Raw genomic sequence first — 22,135 nt, forward strand, 5'->3', positions numbered from 1 at the left:
TAATAGAACTTAGTTACTTTAAAGAAGTAACTATTAATATATTAAAGAAGAAATTAGTACAAAATCATGAAGATTCATTATTTATTGAAAATATTTTTATTATAAGAAACATATGCAAACAAATTATTTTAGTTTTGATAACAAATATTACACCCAGGAAAATACACTACCGATGGGTTTTCCTTTATCATCCGTATTGTCTGAGGTTTATTTACAGGAGATAAGATAGTTTACGAGATAACAGATAAACATGATATTTTAATGTGGACTAGATACGTTAATGATATTTTTGTAGTCTATAATCCGGTGATAAATGATGAACATTTAATAATCTTGAATAAATTAAACTCATACTGTAATGATTTGAAATTAATAACAACGGAAAATAAATTATTTAGTTGTTAGTATTGAGTTTAGTAAAAAATAACTTCAGTATATTGGAAACCCACATCTAACAAAACCACTATACATAGAGCTTCAAATTACCCATGGTCACATAAGATTAGTACTTATACAAATATGGTAAATAGAGCAATTAATTATATGAAACATAACATAAATAAAAATGAATTAAACAAAGAATTAACTATTATAACGGATTGCTATATACACAAATGGTAAAAATAAAAACTAACACAAATTTAATAAAAATAAATAACACGTAAAAAATTGACAATAAAATAGTTGAACACATAACAAAGGTTTATAATAATAATAATAAGTTAGATGTCATCATCCAGAACACAGTGCAAATTTATCCCGCTTTGCTATACCCACCCGTGACTGAGATATGGTGGTTTGAAATTTTGGAAAGATTTGACATGACCTCAAAAAAAAAATGTTTTTTTTCATTAAAGAGGTTTTTTAAATTAAATTATACTGTAACTTAATTTTACTTCTGAGAATTTTGTCCATTATTTTAGATATAATATATGAAGAAGCAGTTTTAAAATTAATTAAAGGACTCATAGGTATACCCTGTTTGTGTAACTTCGGTTACCCAGTTAATATAGATAGACTTGGTTCATAAGGGTACAGTCTAGTATGATATGTTAAATTATTTTTATAATTAAAAACATTATGAAAATCCATTATTATATTTTTAGTAATTTTCAAAATTCTTTTAGTAGGGGCTTTTAAAGTATAATAAAGTAAATTTAAATCTGATTTAAAAGTTTTTAATAAAATTTAACATAAAATATAAATGAATACGTGATATGATATTATGTATTGCAAGTTTATGATGGTTTTTGAAATGTATATATATAGATATAATGTAACTGATGATGCAAATTAAGTTCGTGAAAGCACTTCTGCTTATGTAATGAAATAAGGTAGGTCATCCTATTTCAGTTATTCTGTACTTGGGTTGATCTATTAAATATAAATTAATATATATATCAAAGACAAAAGTATAAAAACCATTTACCACCAAGAGTACAGAATTTAATAATGATTCTTACCTTATGCTTATAATTTTTTAATAGCACTTTCAAGGTTTTCCCTCATCATCAGTTAAACTTTTCTTTTTTTTTTCTCTCAAATCACACATTAAATTCAAACATTAAAATTACAACATATTAAATATGTAGTCAAAATATTAAAAATATAAAGTTAAAAAATTAAAAACTTTTATTATGTGGCTAGGCACAAAAATTTTTAATTTTTTAATTTTATAATTTTAATATTTTGACTAAATATTTTTATATGATGTAATTTTAATGTTTGAATTTAATTTGTGATTTGACAAAAAAAAGAAAAGTTTAACTGATGAGGAAAACCTTGAAAGTTCTATTAAAAAATAATGGTACTTACGTATTAACGTCACCGCAGCTACAGCTTTAAGTTATGTTGACTTCGTGTACTGACAAATCGTACGCATATCAAAATAACCTAACTAAATATAACCTACACTCGCTTCGCTTGCTAACCTCGGTACTTACGTATTAACGCCACCGCAGCTACAGGTTTATTTAAAAACAAAGTAGTCAATCGGATTTCGGTGCTATAACATTAACGTTATATTATTAATAAGTTATATATATTATGCATATTTAATGTTAATTATAAGAGGTTAGCGAGCGAAGTGAGCATAGGTTATATTTAGTTAGGTTATTTTGATATACGTACGATTTGTCAGTATACAAAGTCAACATAACCTAAAGCTGTAGCTGCAGTGGCATTAATACGTAAGTACCAAAATAATAAGCATAAGGTAAGAAGCATTATTAAATTCTGTACTCTTGGTGGTAAAAGAATTGTGTTTGCTAAGTTAATATATATATATATATATATATATATATATATGTATATAAACTTTATACGATGAAGTTTTTATTAAATTTCTTTTAATGTAGGTATGGACATTTCTCTGGAATAAATCGTAAAGTGCAGATGAAGTATCAACCTAAAGGGCGACCGAGAGGGTCAAGCAGTGATGATGGTAAAGATTATATGTCTGTTATATTCTTATATTTTAATCTCTTGTTCATTCCATGAGAATAATCATGAACATATGTAAAACAGAATAACCTCTTGTGTATCAGTATAACCGTGGTTATGATATTACCATGATATTCATTCATAATTTTTTTTATTCATTATTAATATAATCATGATTCCTTGTTGCATACAGGCTGCCTTGATTTATATGGTTGATTAATTCTTGATATTCTGACTTTCCTATCAGTTTTCTAATAAAAATACATTAGTGTTTAGATGGATCCTGATCAAGAGAGTAAACTATCCTGATAGGTAAGTCATCGTATCCCATCACTAAGTTTCTTAATCCTGATATCGTATTCCCCTTTTTGATATTAATTTTGTTCTGCGAGTAGATCTAGTCCTGTTAGATACTGCGTGTTGATCTGATTATAGATTATAGAGCATGTGCATTTTCGGTGTTATCTGGTAGAAAGAAAGCACCTGTTGTGTAAACCCAAAAGAAAAGCACAGCTAAAAGAAAAACACATTTGAAGACATTACTCTAATGTTTGTATACATTTATTTATTGTAAATAGAATAAAATATTACAAGTAAAATGCATAACTATTGTCTTGACTGCTTTTTTACAAGTAAATTAATGTGTATACTATTTTTGTATATTGTATTTAATATTTAAACTTTAAAGATGAACACCTCAATACTCAAAAAGACTCAATTTTTATTTACAAATATAATTTTTATAATAATACAAATTCATTTAAGTGATAACAAAAAAAGAACAGTTCTTTCTTTTTTGTATAGTATATTCGTTTGATTCATTTTTATCTAAGCTGTGAGTAGGTTCTTATTGGTGACTTTCAAATACAGGTGCTTTTAATATATAATTATAGTAAATTATTATAATAAGGAGATTATGGTCTAGAAGAATGATCTATTTAATCTCTTATTACCACTTGTTCCATGAATGAATTTAACTTTTGAATTATTGATATTGACTCCTTGAATGTTTAAATTAAATTTAATCTAATTTATTGTATATTTATGTAATTTTTTAAGAGCAATTGTATTGAAAAGAACAGTTTGTTGTGATGCAGATACACCAAAGGAGCCTTCACTAGTGTTAATCTTAAAATGGGGAGGTGAATTGACTCCTGCAGGGCGGATTCAGGCCGAAGAGTTGGGAAAGATCTTTCGATGCATGTATCCAGGGGGCCAAGGTAGACATGCAGGTGGTTCGTACATAATCATTTTTTATTATTCTGCACGCATTGCTCTAGATGCATACAATGCTTACTTCAGCGGGATATGCACGACATTGTAGCTTTCTATATTGGTACCGGTCAGTGTAAATGGGCTGGAATACAGCATCTGGTTATAAATTTTTTCTTGAGTAATGTTTCATTTATTTTCTAATAAAAATTGATAATTGTATGTATTGTAAAGAAACTAATTGAATATTATTGACTAACAAATGGTGATTTGGTCTTAGATAATTAACCATATTTCTTCATGTATGTCTTGTTTACAAATTTTATCTTAAATTGTAGATGTACAGTAGACTACTTATTAATCAGACCTAAGACTATTGATACACACAGCTGTTTTATCTGAAGTATTTATCAAATTTATAATTGAGTCAATATATCATTCAGTAATTCTGCAACATAAAAAACATTTGACTTGTTTTCTAGTCACATATAGCAGCGAGCACCACCTAGCAGTTTTCTAACTGGCTCAATGGGTGGAGGAAATAACTTCACAAGTTGGTTGCTAGTACTTCAAGTGATTCATGGTTGTATTGATCTAGGTTTGTTTCTTTAGAGTGGGCAGAATTTTTTTGGCCATTTCTGTTATTTATTTACAATGTATTTTTCAATCTTTTATTTTGTTTTTATTTCTTGTTTATATTTTTTAAGCAAATTAGAGCATATATTTTTTTTTATTAAATTAAATTACTGTGGTCACAATCACAGGAAGAATGGGAAAAATTAATTAGTGAAGTTAAAAAATGTCTTGTTTTTATGATGATGAGTTATTCATGAAAAGTAGCTCTTCATTTTCAGGTAAACTATAAAATTCTTCTTTACCTTTCTTTATTTTAGAGAGAAATCAATAATAATTATTTTTCTCTGATCTTATCTCCACAGTTGGATATGCCCACATTCATCATTATTTTGTCCTTTTTTTCAACAATACTACAGTCATGATAACAGAATTTTTTTCATTTCTGTATTGTTACACATTTTTATATTTATTCTCAAACTTATGTTCCATGATCAGACTGACAAAATTAACATAACACATTAAATATAATTATAAATGATAAATGGATCACTGCTATAAAAGAACAAGTTGATAAACGCTTCAGTCAAAACAACTGTGTGTGTCTACAGCCTTATATTATGAATCTCAGGCTAAATGAATGATTGGTTAGTGGAATTTTTTCAGTTTTCACATATGGTGAGTTATCTTTTAAATTTTGCAGTTCTTCACCTTCCTTTCTAAATGACCCTGAATTGTTATAATACAATAAAAGTCTGAAATAATACAAAATTAATACACCTTATGATGACCAGTCCTATCGGATGTAAATCTTTTCTATGTAGTTTAATAATGATGTACTGTATAATAGCTTCATTATTTTATGTGTTATTACTTTTGGTCATTGCAATAGAGGTTAATATTTACATCTGCTTTAACATCATATTTGAACTGCTCTGTTTTATGCAGCTGGTTCAATTATTTAATAGAACTCTTAAATTAAATTAGGACAGTAAAGATAGGTGACATATTGTCAGAATTATTGTCTTTTTTAGAAAAAGCAGAGCTGAATAGATTATGTAGATTTTGTAGGGTTTATAAAACTGGAAAATTACCCATAGATTTTTAAAAAAAAGTGTACCATACCAAAGAAAAGAAGCAACTATGTATAAGAACCACTGTACTCTATTAGTGTAACATCTCATATTGTCAGTAGCACAGTTTACCGGTAAATAGTATATAAAGTAGAAGATGTACTTGATAACTAGTTCAAGTTTAGGAAGAGCATGGGGAAGCCATTCTGGTCATCAGTCTATCTTAGAAGGCAGGCTTAAGAAAAAATAGATCCATGTAGGTGATGTTTATAGACCTGGAAAAGGTATTTGATAATGTAGACTAGAATTAAGTGTTTGAAATGTTGAGAAAGAAACGTATATGATCTGTACAACAATCAGTAAGGAGTGATGAGAGTTGAAGGTGAAGAAAAGCAGATTCTGATTAAGAAAACTAGGCAAAGATGTAATCTTTCCATGTTGCTTTTTAACTAGTATGTAGAAGGAGCAATACATCAATTTGAAAACAGAACATTTATCCAAGGACAAAGGTAGAATGTTGAGATCCACTGGTACCATTGTTTTTTACAAGATACCAAACAATTTATAAGAAATTCCAAATGTGATGGGTCTATTGCTATTAGAGAAATAAAATATGAGTGAAACAAGGGTTATAAATGCAAGAGAGTAATGAAGAATTAGTTAGTTTTGTAAATTGCATTCTGGCAGCGGGATATAATTATTTTTATCACTTACTGCTTTAATTTATTATTTTTGTTCAGCATTTTGTTGAGATTTCTACTACTTCAGAATGTTATTTTCTAAAATGCAGTTAAAAAAGATTTCAAGTATTAAAAATTAGAGATATTAGTGTATATCTTAGTCATTGAAATAGATATGATTCATTATATTTTGGTAACTGATATATGTATAGCTCTGTAGTTTTAATACTTTTAAATTATGTTTTCATTGCACTTTAAAAAACAACATTCTGAAGAAGCTCAGAAGTATCTGAATCCTTCTTCAAAGTTCAGTGAGTATAGTAATAAAAAAGTTATTCAGATCAGCCAAGCAGTTGTTTTAGGCAAACCATACCATAAACACTGATGTCATTGTGATCTATTTAAGATATTTTTAGAACAATCAGTACAGCTCCTATATATTAAAACAGTAATCTCAACCAAACATATCATTGAATGTAGGTACTTAGGAAGTATATACTGTTTGCTGTATTAACTTGCTGTAGATTGCAGTTTATTAATGATGTGTGTTTCATATACTCTCTCTGAAATTTTATTTCAGTTCGTGGTTTTCTCCTCTCTCTTTTATTACTTTAACATAAAAAAATATAAAAAAACAATGATCGGTCATCATAATTTTGTATTTAATGTATGTTTCTTGCTTCGTTCTCTTAATGTTGTTGTCCTTTAACCTGATATGAAATATTTAAGCCTGTATTCACCTAAATATACTTCACAGTCATTTATATGTTTTGCGTTCTTTCATATTTCAACAACCATATTGTTATATATTTTAACTTCAGAGAACACGAAGAAAAAAAGCTCTATAGTTAGATATAATATACCGATCGATAATAATAAAGAATTTGTTATTAATTATTTAAGAGAGTTGGCAACAGTGTAATTTATAAGATTAATTGTGAACAATTTATAATGCGTGCTACAGTGCTGAGTACTGAAATAACCCTCAGATGACACACATAGACTTGAATGAAGAACTATGTCGTGACAGATAATTTTATTCAATGGGTGGAAAATATTTATGATTTGATTTGATTCACCTTTTACAATGTTTTGTATAGATAACATTTTGAAAAATTTATTTCAAAATTATAATGCTTATGTATGACTTTTTCTCTTATCTTTTATAAATTTTTAGTAATAAATGAACACATATTTTTATTTATATTAACTCTGTTGATCTGGATATGATGAGACCCACTTTCTCCAGATGACCAAAGTGTGGGTGAAGCAGAAATAACAGTTAATAACATATTTATACAAATTATTACAGTATTCAAACTTTAAGCCTTGTTGATTTCTCTTTTTGAACTATTTAAACAAAATTTAAAGGAAAATTGGTAATGCGATTATTATTAATTCTAGATTAATCTGATCCTTGAGTATAACTATAAAAAATTAATATGAAATTAAATTTTATAATAACTGACATAGACCAGTGTGGATTTATGTAATCTTCAATCAGCAAAAATGCTGATTAAATAGTGCTAGTGCTATGTATACAACTTACTGACTTTTTTATAAGTATAAAATACAATTCTCCCTCCATGAATCATGAGACCTTGCTGTTGGTGAGGAGGCTTGAGTGCTCAGTGATACAGAATAGCTGGACTGAAGGTGCAACCATATCGGAGAGGTATCTGTTGAGAGCCAGACTAAGGAATGATTCCTGAAAGAGGGCAGCAGCTCTTTCAATAGTTGTTAAGGGTGTAGGTCAGGCCAACTTAAATGGCCATATCAACATCACTCAATTCTCTGAGTTCTGCACAGCTGAAAGCAATGGAAAACTGCAGCTGCTTTTTTTCCAAGAAAATGTAGCTCTCTGCATTTTCATATAAAAATGATGGAGGCGCCTTCCTTGGTAAAATATTCCACCCCTATGTAAACTAGGGGGGGGGGGTAAATATTCCCCCCTTGGTAAACTTTTAGTCCCCTGTTTGGATCTCCAGGTAGGGTCTACTAAGGAAGGGGTCACCAGAAAATTAAAAAATAACATTCTATGAATCGGCGCGTGGAATGTTAGAAGTCTAAAAAAGCTTAGTTGGTTAGAAAATTTAAAGAGAGAAATGGATAGGATAAATGTAGATGTAGTAGGAATTAGTGAGGTTCGTTAGGAAGAAGAAAATGACTTTTGGTCAGGTGATTTTAGAATAATTAACTCAGCTTCAAGTAATGGGCAGGCAGGAGTAGATTTTGTAATGAACAAGAAGATAAGGAAGAGAGTAAAGTATTTTAAAATGCATAGCGATAGAATCATTGTAATAAGGATTAAAATTGAAACCTAAACCAACAACGATTGTTAATATCTATATGCCTGCAAGCACCCATGGTGACAACGTAGAGTGTGCATACGAAGAAATTGACAAAGCAATTAAACACATAAAAGGAGATGTAAATTTAATAATAGTTGGAGATTGCAATGTAAGCATTGGAAAAGGGAAGGAAGGAAATGTAGTGGGTAAATATGGACTGGGCAAAAGGAATGAAAGAGGAGACTGACTTATAGAGTTTTGCATAAAGTATAATTTAGTAATTGCCAACATCCAGTTTAAAAACCATAATAGAAGAATATACACATGGAAAACGTCAGGTGATAATGGTTAAGCAAAGATTTAGATATCAACTTGACTGCAAAATTTACCCTGGAGCAGACATTGATAGCAACCATAATTTGGTGATAATGAAATGTAGATTGGGGTTTAAAAACCTGAAGAAAAGGTGTCAGATGAATCGATGGAATTTAGAGAAGCTTGAGAAAGAGGAGGTAAAAAGATTTTTGAGGGGGACATCGCAAGAGGTCTGAGTAAAAAAGATAAGGTAGAAATGTAGAAGAAGAATGGGAGAATGTTAAAAAGGAAATTCTTAAATGAGCAGAAGCGAACTTAGGCAGAACAAAGGAAACTGGTAGAAAATCTTGAATTTCAGATGATATATTGCAGCTGATGGATGAATGTAGAAAATATAAGAATGCTAATGATGAAGAAAGTAAAAGGAACTATCAACAATTAAGACATACTATTAAGAGGAAGTGCAAACTAGTAAAAGAAGAGTGGATTAAAGAAAAGTGTTCAGAAGTGTTAAGAGAAATGAACATTGGTAAAATAGATGGACCATACAGGAAAGTTAAGGAAAATTTTGGGGTACATAAATTAAAATCCAATAATAAAGATGGTACACCGATTTATAATACGAAAGGTAAAGTCGATAGGTGGGTGGAATATATTGAAGAGTTATATGGAGGAAATGAATTAGAAAATGGTGTTATAGAGGAAGAAGAAGAAGTCAGAGAGGATGAAAGAGGAGAAACAATACTGAGATCTGAATTTAAGAGAGCATTAAAAGATTTGCATGGCAAAAAGGCTGCTGGAATAGATGGAATACCTGTGGAATTACTGTGCAGTGCAGGTGAGAAAACGATTGATAGATTGTATAAACTGGTGTGTAATATTTACGAAAAAGGGGAGGTTTCATCAGACTTCAAAAAGAGTGATATTCATAATACCAAAGAAAGCAGGAGTAGTAAATGTAAAGAATACAGAACAATTAGCTTAACTAGCCATGCATCGAAAATCTTAACTAGAATTCTGTACAGAAGAATTGAGAGGAGAGTGTAAGTAGTGTTAGGAGACGACCAATTTGGTTTCAGGAAAAGTGTAGGGACAAGGGAAGCAATTTTAGCGGTCAGATTAAAAGTAGAAGAAAGATTAAAGTAAAACAAACCAACATACTTGGCATTTATAGATCTAGAAAAGGCATTCGTTAATGTAGACCGGAATAAAATGTTCAGCATTTAAAAAAATTAGGGTTCAAATTCAGAGACAGAAGAACAATTACTAACATTTATAGGAACCAAACAGCAACAGTAGTAGTTTAAGAACATAAGAAAGGGAGTCTGACAAGGATGTTTCCTATCCCTGTTACTTTTTAGTTTTTACATAGAACTAGCAGTTAATGTGATGTTAAAGAACAATTTAGATTCGGAGTAACAGTACAAGGTGAAAAGATAAAGATGCTACGATTTGCTGATGAAATAGTAATTCTAGCTGAGAGTAAAAAGGATTTAGAAGGAACATTGAACGGCATTGATGAAGTCCTATGCAAGAACTACTGCATGAAAATAAACAAGAACTAAACAAAAGTAATGAAATGTAATAGAAATAACGAAGATGGACCACTGAATGTAAAAATAGGAAGAGAAGAGATTATGGAAGTAGAAGAATTTTGTTATTTGGGAAGTAGAATTGCTAAAGATGGATGAAGCAGGACCGATATAAAATGCCGAATAGCTCATGCAAAACAAACCTTCAGTCAGAAATATAATTTATTTACATCAAAAATTAATTTTAACGTCAGGAAAACATTTTTGAAAGTATATGTTTGGAGCATACTTTTATATGGAAGTGAAATTTGGACGATTGGAGTACCTGAGAAGAAAAGATTAGAAGTTTTTGAAATGTGGTCCTATAGGAGAATGTTAAAAATCAGATGGGTGGATAAAGTGACAAATGAAGAGGTGTTGTGGGTAATAGATGAAGAAAGAAGCATTTGGGAAAATATAAGATAAGAGACAGACTTATAGGCCACATATTAAGGCATAATGGAATAGTCACTTTAATGTTGGAGGGACAGGTAGAAGGAAAAAAGTGTGCAGGCAGACAATGTTTGGAGTATGTAAAACACATTTTTATGGATGAGGTTGTAGGGAGTATACTGAAATGAAACAACTAGCACTAGATAGGGAATCTTGGAGAGCTGCATCAAACCATTCAAATGAATGAAGTCGAAAAAAAAAATAGTTACAGTTTAATTCTGATTTGTTCAGAATTAAATTCTGAACAATTTTTACTCTTATAAAGGGATTTTTGTAATCCTTATAAAAATTAAGTAACAATTCTTGTATCATGATATAAATTACAATTTTGCTTCAGGCAGAGTTGAACTGTGTGGCCACATCAGTCACTTAATTATTTTTTATCTATCCTGAAAATCATTAGTTTGAGTGAAAAATTTCTTTGTTATGTTGTCTACATTGTCTTGGGTAAGTTTTTCCTATTTTTTACTGTTGTAGAATTATATTATTGAGTCAGTTGATTTTCATCAGTTTAATGGTTTTAATTTATATCAGTTATATTTTAGCTTTTACTAATCAAAATACTTCCTGTACTTAGTTGATACTGTGTTTATAATACATTATTTTATAAATTGTCTTGAGTTATATGGAAGAGCAGTTACTTATCTTGGAAGATATTGGAGTTAATTATACTGTCAGTCCTTATGGAAGACAGACTAAAGGCATCACTTATATGACTGAATTTCATTTTTTTTTTCAATGGAGATTAGCTCTTGGTGCTTTGCTGTACATTCTGTTCAGTGAAAAAGGAAAATTTCCTTAAACCTCACAGAAACATTGGATATTCTTGAGAATGGATGTGCCATTTTTAGGAGTGACTTATGATTCCTATCAGGTTATCTACATCCGTTATAAATATGGCATCTAAGATAAGCGAAAAGTTCCATACATCAATTTTTCCATGTGAAAGCTTCATTTAAAATTATTACAGTACAGACAACCGATTAACCAGTTTGCAGATGGTCAAAGTTTATTATTATTTCTGAATATGATTTTATCTCAGTTTTAAATTTTTCATTGAATAATACATTTTTTAGATGATTAAAATCGTACAAAGTTTTAAACATCAAAATAACAGATGTTTTCTTGAACCTTTCCTTTGGTAACTATCAAGAAGCTTTATGATTTGCTGTATGTACTTAGTTTATATTGCTGGTGACTTGTTAAAAAAAATTTTTCAGATAACATCATTGCTTTTTTGTTTGTTAAATAAATAATGTAGATTGCCTCTTAATATTGTATAACTTTATTTTCTAGTTTACAATATTTCATAGAAACTGAGAGTATAAATTTTTAATTATAATATACTATCTTAACTCTTAATAAATTTTAAAATTTGATTATTTACATTTCCTTAGGCGAATATGCAGGTAAGCAAGGTTTAGGATTATTGCGTTTACATTCTACATTTCGTCATGACCTTAAGATATATGCTTCTGATGAGGGTCGTGTACAAATGACAGCAGCTGCTTTTGCTAAAGGGCTTCTTGCACTTGAAGGAGAGCTAACACCTATTCTCGTTCAGATGGTTAAAAGTGCTAATACAAATGGTCTTCTTGACAACGATTGTGACGCCAGCAAACACCAAAATATGGCAAAGGCACAGCTTCATGAATTGATGCAACAGAATCGTGACTTTACTCCAGAAGATCGAAGTGCTATTAATCCATGCAATGCAATCAGCATCTCAATGGCACTTGATTTTGTTAAGAATCCGGTTAAGTGCTGCGAACGTGTTCAAGACCTTATTCAGAAGCTTATGAATATTGTTCGTGCCAAGAGAGATGATCCAAAAACTAAAGGTACTATTTTCATAAATGTTTTAAAATTATTTATTGCAACTTATTAATCATTATTAACTTTTATGTTTCTTTGTCTAAGATTTATCTGAAGGTATAATTTTTTTTACATTTAGCAAAATTGTGAGTTAGAAAACTGTATTTTCTTGCTGATTTTAATAATTCATTTGTAATATTCAATCAGTATTTTATCCGATATAAGTTAATATTAGCTTAAAGTACAGTAATAAGCATAGATTATTATTGATTTTCTGAACTCCTCAGAAGTAGATAAATACTTTTACAAATAATATGCTACTTTTATTGTAATAATAACCACATAACAAGCTAATAATTTATTTATTTATTTGTTTGTTTTGTTCATGCTACAGAACAGCTATATAAAACCTTTGTATGTTGTACAATATTACAATAAAAACATATACAGTAATTACAATATCATTACAATAGTTGTAAGTCAACAATTCACATATAAATTTTTAAAAAAACATTTAAAATGCATAATAATGATGCTGATGACGATGACGACTACTGAAGATGATTGACGATTGACGACGATGATGATTGACGATTGACAATGATGATGATGATGATGATGTTGATGATGATGCCTTGAGGAAGATAATCCCCACATCCGGACACAACATCTATGTTCCACGTCCAGGGCGGCAACAGCTGTACATATGTAACATTACATATAGCCGGCCAACGGGGCACTGAGTATTTTCCTCAGAATGTGTTTTATTTGTTTGACCCAGTTTTCACCATTAGGTTACTAATATGGATTGGAGTTTTTGGCCACCTGCAGATCATGAACATTTAAATGATTCTGGAAATTGACTTATACCAAACTTAGAGCTGGCAATGTGGTGACCAGGATCGATGTTATTGCAAGTGTAACTGAGACCCTTCCATTGTCTACATGCCTCCTGTGATGGCAAGTATATAGCAGTGGTGCCCATGTATAGAGGAAGAAGAGGAAGTTGAGGAGGATGAAATGGGAAAAACAATACTGAGATCTGAATTTAAGAGAGCATTAAAAGATTTAAATGGCAGAAAGGCTCCTGGAATAGACGGAATACCTGTAGAATTACTGCGCAGTGCAGGTGAGGAAGCGATTGATAGATTATACAAACTGGTGCGTAATATTTATGAAAATGGGGAATTTCCATCAGACTTCAAAAAAAGTGTTATAGTCATGATACCAAAGAAAGCAGGGGCAGAAAAATGTGAAGTATACAGAACAATTAGTTTAACTAGTCATGCATCAAAAATCTTAACTAGAATTTTATACAGAAGAATTGAGAGGAGAGTGGAAGAAGTGTTAGGAGAAGACCAATTTGGTTTCAGGAAATGTATAGGGACAAGGGAAGCAATTTTAGGCCTCAGATTAATAGTAGAAGGAAGATTAAAGAAAAACAAACCAACATACTTGGCGTTTATAGACCTAGAAAAGGCTTTCGATAATGTAGACTGGAATAAAATGTTCAGCATTTTAAAAAAATTAGGGTTCAAATACAGAGATAGAAGAACAATTGCTAACATGTACAGGAACCAAACAGCAACAATAACAATTGAAGAACATAAGAAGGAAGCCCTAATAAGAAAGGGAGTCCGACAAGGATGTTCCCTATCTCCGTTACTTTTTAATCTTTACATGGAACTAGCAGTTAATGATATTAAAGAACAATTTAGATTCGGAGTAACAGTACAAGGTGAAAAGATAAAGATGCTACGATTTGCTGATGATATAGTAATTCTAGCCGAGAGTAAAAAGGATTTAGAAGAAACAATGAATGGCATAGATGAAGTCCTACGCAAGAACTATCGCATGAAAATAAACAAGAACAAAACAAAAGTAATGAAATGTAGTAGAAATAACAAAGATGGACCGCTGAATGTGAAAATAGGAGGAGAAAAGATTATGGAGGTAGAAGAATTTTGTTATTTGGGAAGTAAAATTACTAAAGATGGACGAAGCACGAGCGATATAAAATGCCGAATAGCACAAGCTAAACGAGGCTTCAGTAAGAAATATAATTTGTTTACATCAAAAATTAATTTAAATGTCAGGAAAAGATTTTTGAAAGTGTATGTTTGGAGTGTCGCTTTATATGGAAGTGAAACTTGGACAATCGGAGTATCTGAGAAGAAAAGATTAGAAGCTTTTGAAATGTGGTGCTATAGGAGAATGTTAAAAATCAGATGGGTGGATAAAGTGACAAATGAAGAGGTATTGCGGAAAATAGATGAAGAAAGAAGCATTTGGAAAAATATAGTTAAAAGAAGAGACAGACTTATAGGCCAGATACTAAGGCATCCTGGAATAGTCGCTTTAATATTGGAAGGACAGGTAGAAGGGAAAAATTGTGTAGGCAGGCCACGTTTGGAGTATGTAAAACAAATTGTTGGGGATGTAGGATGTAGAGGGTATACTGAAATGAAACGACTAGCACTAGATAAGGAATCTTGGAGAGCTGCATCAAACCAGTCAAATGACTGAAGACAAAAAAAAAAAAAAAAAAAAGCCCATGTATGTCAGTGCATGGGAGCTCTGAAAGCCTTGGTGAGTAGGAGCCTGGAGTCAGTGCAGACAGAGATTGCGCAACTGCTCTCTGCCAGGACATGCTGGTTCCACTGGAGTACCGGATCAGACCTCCAAGGTTAGCAGCCCTGGAATGGGGGTGTAGTCCAGCGGATAGCTTTGCTACAGATGGGATCAACACCAATAGAAACACTTGAACAAACAAGCGTGGCAGAGGTTGCGCGTAAACACCCTTGTTTAGAAACATCCAATTCGCCATAAGCAAAGAGGAAATGAAGTAAGGAAATTGAAAGGATTAAGAAAGATACTGACAGAATTAGAAAAGATTTATGTAAAGTTCTGTTCAGCAGCAATGCACCCAAACCTAGGCATCTAGTGATAATGATAGAGAATGGAAACTTCCAGAAAGTTAGTCCATTCTTTATTGCTTGGGAAATTAAAAATTGTGCTGGTGGTCCTGTTAAGGAGATACACAAGACTTTTAACGGTTTATATGTCGAAACCTTAATGACAGTCAAAGTTTAAGGGTCCAAGCTATAAAGATGATCGGTGAGTTCCCTTTGTCCCTTTGTCTTACAACCACACAGCTCACTTAACTCGTCGAAAGGAGTCGTTTGCCATGACCTTCTTAATTGCACAGAAGAGAAAATAGTGGAGGAGATGTCGAGTCAAGGAATGACTCATTGCCGCAGGTTAACCGTGAGAAGAAATGGTGAAATTCTTCCTTCAGCGTCACATGTGTTAACCTTCAATCTATCAAATTTGCCTGAAAGAGTACGGGCTGGAATTCATAGTCTAGATGTGCATGCATCCCTTAGCCTATGCGATGTTTCAAATGTCAGTGTTTCGGACACACTGCAGTCAGATGTGTAAGACAAGAAATCTGTGTTTGGAATACGAGGGTAAGTGAATTATTATCTGCAATATAGTTATAAATTTTATTGCAATACAAATAGGAAACTTACATGTTCGTCATTTTTCAACATAGTCCCCTTGCATTTCAATGCACTTGGTCCATCGTTGCACAAACTTCCTGATGCCCTCATAAAAGAAGGTTTATGTTGAGCTGCAAGCCAGGAATGCACCGCATCTTACATTGTTTCGTCCGAGGTAAATCAATGGCCCCTTAATGCCCCTTTGAGTGGACCAAAAAAGTGGTAGTCAGAAGGGGCAAGATCAGGACTATACGGAGGATGAGCCAATACTCCAAAGTTGAATTTTTGGAGTGTTTCAGCACTGTGGGCAGCAGTATGTGGACAAGCATTGTTGTGCAACAACACAACACCTTTCGACAGCAGTCCTCGGTGTTTGCTTCAAATTGCAGGCTTCAGCTTGGCAGTAAGATCTCACTGTAAGGCGCTCTGTTTATTGTTGTGCCACTTTCCTCATAATGTTCCAGTACTGGGCCTTGTGAGTCTGAAAAACCCGTAACAATTAGTTTTCCTGCAGATAGTTGGGTCTTGACCTTTTTTTTGCAGGGTGAATTTGGATGTTTCCATTCCATACTCTGCCATTTACTCTCCGGCTCGTAATGACTGATCGATGTTTTGTCATCAGTGATGATTCTGTCTAAGAAGATGTCCCATTCGTTACCATAGCGATCCAAGTATTATTGGCAGATGTCCAAGCGCATTTGTTTATGCAACTGTGTGAGTTGTTTTGGGACCCATCATGCACAGACTTTATGAAACCCAAGTCTGTTGTGGATGATTTTGTAGGCAGAACCGTAACTAATTTGCAGACGATGTGCCACTTCATCGATAGTTACTCATCTGTCTTAAGAAAACCATGTCACGTGTACGCTCAATGTTTTCCTCATTTGTGGCGGTTTAACAGTCGTCTGGTTCCTTCATCATGCATAACAATTGTGCGACCATTTTTAAAATTTTTTAATCCATTCATAGACTCTCTGTTGCGACAACACACTGTTCCCGTACTGTACCGAAAGTCTTCGATGAATTTCGGCCCTTGATACATCTTTCGACCTCAAAAAATGGATCACTGAACGTTGCTCTTCTTTGGTGCAAACAAAGCGGAGCAGCCATGGTTAACGGCAGGGCAGCGATAATGGAACTAACCTAGCAGCATAAAACCTGCACAGACATAACAAAAATTAAACCACACATGTGTCATCTACGCAACATGACAGTACTACCAACATAAACAAAACTATAACTAAATTATGGATAATAATTGACTTACCCTCGTAGAAACTCATGAAGGTGATCCGTGCAAAGAACCTCCTGTTTGCATTAACTGCAAAGGAAATCATAACAGTCAGTCAAGAAACTGCCCTGTATACAAATTGGAGACGGCAATTCAGGAAGTAAAGACGCTACAGAAAATAAGCTATCCTGAAGCGAGGAAACTCGTCAGTAGTAAAACTCCTCGACTAACAACAACGTATGCTGAAGCAGCTGCTGCCCCTCCATTATCCAAAGTTAATGTGGAGTAGCTTTCCAAGCTTGCACCAAGTCTTGTGATCATGATAAAAACAATCATCAAAACAAAGATTGATTCTAGGCAATGGAAGGAAATAATTACGTAAATGTTTTCTATATTTTGTGCGTGTAAATCATGATACAAGTGACTGTTATTAGTTTCGTGCGAAATGTCACAATTTAATTTTTTTTTTTTTTTCTATTGATGTGGGAAGGGTCTAATGACCAAAGTAGTCAATGCCCTGAAAAACCTCAAGAAAAAAAAATAATGATAATAAAATTTTAATGATAATTTTAATATATCAAGTAGTAGGACATCACATTTTCATGTATCTCCTTCTTCCAATTACATTTAAATTATAATTTAATTAGAATTGCTGGTAATTATACAACACTATCAGTTTATAAATATATGTGCAGATAAAAATAATCACAAAAGAAATTTGTATCACTATCAAACAGTGTTAACTGATATCTATTACACTATCAAATAATAATAACAATAATTACAAATTAGGATCGAATATCGCAGTTATTATGGATAAATAATCACCCCAAAAAAATTAAACAGCTAGTTAAACAGTAGTTTTGTGTTGCACCCCCACCACCCCTCGTGCAGCTTCAGTATAAAACAACATGAATTAATACAAATGTCATGTTATTCAAATAGTTGCTTAAGGATTTTAATGAATGATCTTCCATTTGACAGAAAGAAATCAATTCTCTCATTATATTCATTAGCTGTATCCGTGCACCTTGCATTCGGAGACAAATCAGTTTTCTGCTCAGTCTTAAAAAACCTCTTATTCTCATACAAGGGACATGTAGCACCAAGTCAGAACAGTTATCAAACTGACCATGTAGCAGATGATGGAAGTACAAGTCAAAATATTTTCTTCTGTTACGTAAGTAAGGAAGGCCAAATTGTTTGTGAATTTCACCTGATGTAAGTTCGATAGGAAAATGTAATTTGCGCAGGAGCATTGAGATAAATTTCCTTTGGACATCCTCAATCATTTCAGATGTAAAATCCCTGTCTCGGTTCCACACCACTATAAGGTACTCCAGATGACAACGTACCAGGGACCTATACAGAGTGAGACAGGTGAGTACATCTTTAAAATTCCTCGCCAACCATCGAATGAGACCAAGATTCCGCCTCGCCTTGCTGACTCTCCTCAACATGCCTGACCATAGAGAGTTTTTGGTTAAAACGTATGCCAAGATCCATAATTTCCTCAATTCTTGCAACTGAAACTTCATTAATGATGTACCGGAAATATGAGGAGACTGTACGTCATGAGAACGATAAGACTCTTGTCTTGTCAATGTTAAGAGGCATCAAGTTGGTCTGGCCCCATGAATAGATCTTAGAAATATTGTTCTGAATCTTTAAATGATCAGCATGACTCCTTATAACACTATACAGTTTTAAGTCACCTGCGTACAGTGGAAAATTAGTGTCAACCACATGAGAAATGTCATTAACAAACAGTAGTAACAAAAGAGAGCCAAGGTTCGAGCCTTGAGGAACTCCGAATGACATAAAATGAGGCTGTGAGATATAACCACCATAACAGACCCTAAACATTCTGTCACGCAGATAGAAGTCAAGCCAGCGGATGTAACTCATGCTAAAGCCAAAATCTAATAATTTATGAAGCAGTAAATGATGGTCCTTGTCGAAGGCCTTTTGCAGCTCAAAATAGATAATGTCAACTTGCCTTCGTTGTTTTGAACTGTGGGGCCAGTAGTTGACAAGAATGTACACAGATTAGAAGCAATGGAGCGACCATGCCGGAATCCATGTTGATTTGGTGATATAATCTTGTCCACATGACCATAAATCTTATCAAAGACTATTCGTTCCAGAATCTTAGACAAAGTGGGAAGTACAGGTATTGGACAGTGATTCTGTACCACAAGAGCACCAGGTTTGGGAACTGGAGTCACTAAAACTGTTTTCCAGGTGTTAGGGAAAGACCCTTTTGCAAGACTCCAGGAGTAAATAGAGGAAAGTAACTGGAGTCAGTTTAGTACATAGACCCTTAACTATAAATTCTGGAATTCCATTTAAACCCACAACGGATCACCCATTAATCTGATAGATAGCTTTCTCTACATCATCCACAGACACCGTAGTAGGAGAGAGTTCTGCAACATTCAACAAGAATAAAACTTCCGACGAAACTCAATTGGAAACCGGAAGCTTCTGATAAACTGATTGAAAATGGTCAGCAAACGAGTCACTTGTGACCGTTGCATCATCAACAGTAACACCATCCTTAATGACCGCTCAAACACAGCTACCATTCGACCTACCCTTATCCACATATTTCCAAAACCTGGATGGCTCTACCTGGAGATCAATTTCACATGTATGGGCGTAGCTTATTCTATTTTTAGAGATAGTTTCCTTTGCCATATGCCTCATCATGGAGAACTCTGCATAATGGGCGGGTAAACCAGTACATTTATAGCAATTATGCAATTTCCTCTTCCTCTTAAGAAGATCTATCAGATTACTTGAGAACCAACCAAACAGGATATCTGGCTGATTTACTGTGTATCAATGGAACATTTCTATCAATTGCCTTGGTAATAATATCTTGAATTCTAGTGACAGCGGCATCAGTAGCAGCTTCAACAGAATATCATATCATGGTGCATCAGAGACCTCATAAAAGAGTTGGAGGTAATTTCCCTTTGAGAAATTTCTTTTGGTTCTCGAAGTATTAGACCTTAAATGCAAAAAATCTTTATATGGACAATAAATGGTGGATGATAGAGGTCTGGCCGAACCAATGGAGACACATCAAAGTCCAAGTCTAGGAGACAATTCGTAAGAACTAAGTCAAGCGCAGAATGATTATCTAAAAATTCATTACTTCCGTTGCTTACAATATTCAAATTGGCCAAATCAACAAACTCAAAGATAGCTTTTAGTTTAGAATAATAATTTACATATGAGCATAAGGATCTGTCTCTCCAGGAAACACCTCCAGAATTGAAATCACCCATTATAACAACATCATAATTTAGGGTGTCAGGAATATCCAGCAACGATTTAAAATAATTCTCAATAATAGAATGCGATAAAATCGGAGGAAAATACAATACAGAAATAAGAAGCTCTTTTCACCAGGACATGGCACCTCAATCCATACGACCTCATTTAAAAGTTCCAAGTCATATCTACGAAGGCAACTAATTCTACTGTCAACAGCGATGATAGAACCACCACCACGAGCCGCTGATCCAACATAGTGTCTGTCTGCTCTAAAAATGGCATAGCTATCAGGGAAGAAATCGGCATCTAGATGTTGGTCTGACAACCAGGTTTCTGTTGTTTTCTGTTGGCCAACGATTGAAAAGTCCTCAGAAGCCAGTGAGGCAAACACTTCTTCACACTTAGTCCGAAGATCCCTGACATTCTGGTAGTATACTGAAAGTTTCATTACAGAGTAGCCTTAGTAGATACATCCTCCATTGGTATTCCAAGATCGTTCTCCACAATATCCAAATCCTCTTTAAGCCTCCCATAAAAAGGTGCAAGTACTGCACCACTAGACCAAACAGCCGAATTCATGTCCTTGTCAAAATCTACTTTGAATACCTCAACATGGAATGAATTATATGTGTCATATTTCATTTTCAGCCATCAACACTTTATATGTGGAAGAGTCAGTGATGTTAGTAGACCCCGTGCACATCCCGTGAAGAGACTGTATCTGAGGCAGACCTAGATACAAAAAGGCTTTTCTTTTTCGGACAAGCGAAATCCATTACTGTACCATTACAGCCAACAACTACACGTCTCTGTTTTGTAGTCTGGGAGGATTGACTACCATTCATGTGTTTGTGGCCAGACACCTGTGGTGTCCTTCTACCAGTTACTGTGGTCCAACTATTCGTGACAGTATTAGGCATCAGATTCCTTGTCAACTGAAACCAATATGGCCTTGTCACTTCTTGCTACATCGCCATCAACCGGAACATCAATTTTGTTAACAATGATGTTTCTTTCTTATTAAGTTGTTATTGACTCTTACATTCCTCAAAACAGACCAAAAAGATAGACTTGCACTCGTGTCAGATCCAACCTTGCCAACAAAGCTACCATCTTGCACTACCGGTTTATGAGACACTTACTTTTATTTCCTTTTGCATAAGTAAATTTACTCACCCAATTAAGCTTGTGAATAGCAGGTATTGAGGTATATGAAATTCGCTCAGAAGACATAAATTCAGAAGAAAGCTGACTACTGAGCACAGAGATAGAGCTCCTATGATCAGCATTCTCTGCCCTAAGATTTATCAGCTCCTTTCTTACTGAGGCCAATTCAAATAGAACGACCGAGACTACTGAATTGAACCCTTTCTCAATGAGAATCTGGAGTACATTACTCGAGAAGAACTCATCCCCACCAGCACCCTCATTATTCTGAGTGATCTGTCTAATAACTGTCATCAACATCAGAAGCTTTACAAGCCTGAACACCAGTCAAAACAGCTGAAGACCTAACTGGATTACCATCATTTCTCTTCCCTTCCATTACTAGTCATTCTGGACATTTGAACCCTTTTTCTTCCAGGATAGTTAGTTCACCCAAGGAGTACGAAAGACAACTAAGATGACAGCATCTTTCGTATGCACAACAGCTGAGATACTTTTGTCAACCATAAAAAATTTGGACGCAT

At 33.3% G+C, this 22,135-nt stretch overlaps 1 protein-coding gene across 10 annotated transcripts in view; it reads left to right on the plus strand.

Moving 5' to 3' along the window:
* Positions 1–22,135, plus strand: part of LOC142323199 (inositol hexakisphosphate and diphosphoinositol-pentakisphosphate kinase 2-like) — a 330,980-nt gene that overhangs the window by 192,352 nt on the left and 116,493 nt on the right. For 5 of the 10 annotated variants that reach the window (XM_075362529.1, XM_075362530.1, XM_075362536.1 and 2 more), the window contains 3 exons: positions 2,358–2,443; positions 3,525–3,677; positions 12,008–12,451. In XM_075362529.1, the coding sequence (XP_075218644.1) occupies positions 2,358–2,443; positions 3,525–3,677; positions 12,008–12,451 (683 nt within the window). The remainder of the gene's footprint in view (positions 1–2,357; positions 2,444–3,524; positions 3,678–12,007; positions 12,452–22,135) is intronic. The other 5 variants (XM_075362532.1, XM_075362534.1, XM_075362533.1 and 2 more) reach the window with 4 other exon arrangements.

Source organism: Lycorma delicatula, chromosome 4, assembly GCF_047948215.1.
Source record: "Lycorma delicatula isolate Av1 chromosome 4, ASM4794821v1, whole genome shotgun sequence".
Taxonomy (NCBI): domain Eukaryota; kingdom Metazoa; phylum Arthropoda; class Insecta; order Hemiptera; family Fulgoridae; genus Lycorma; species Lycorma delicatula.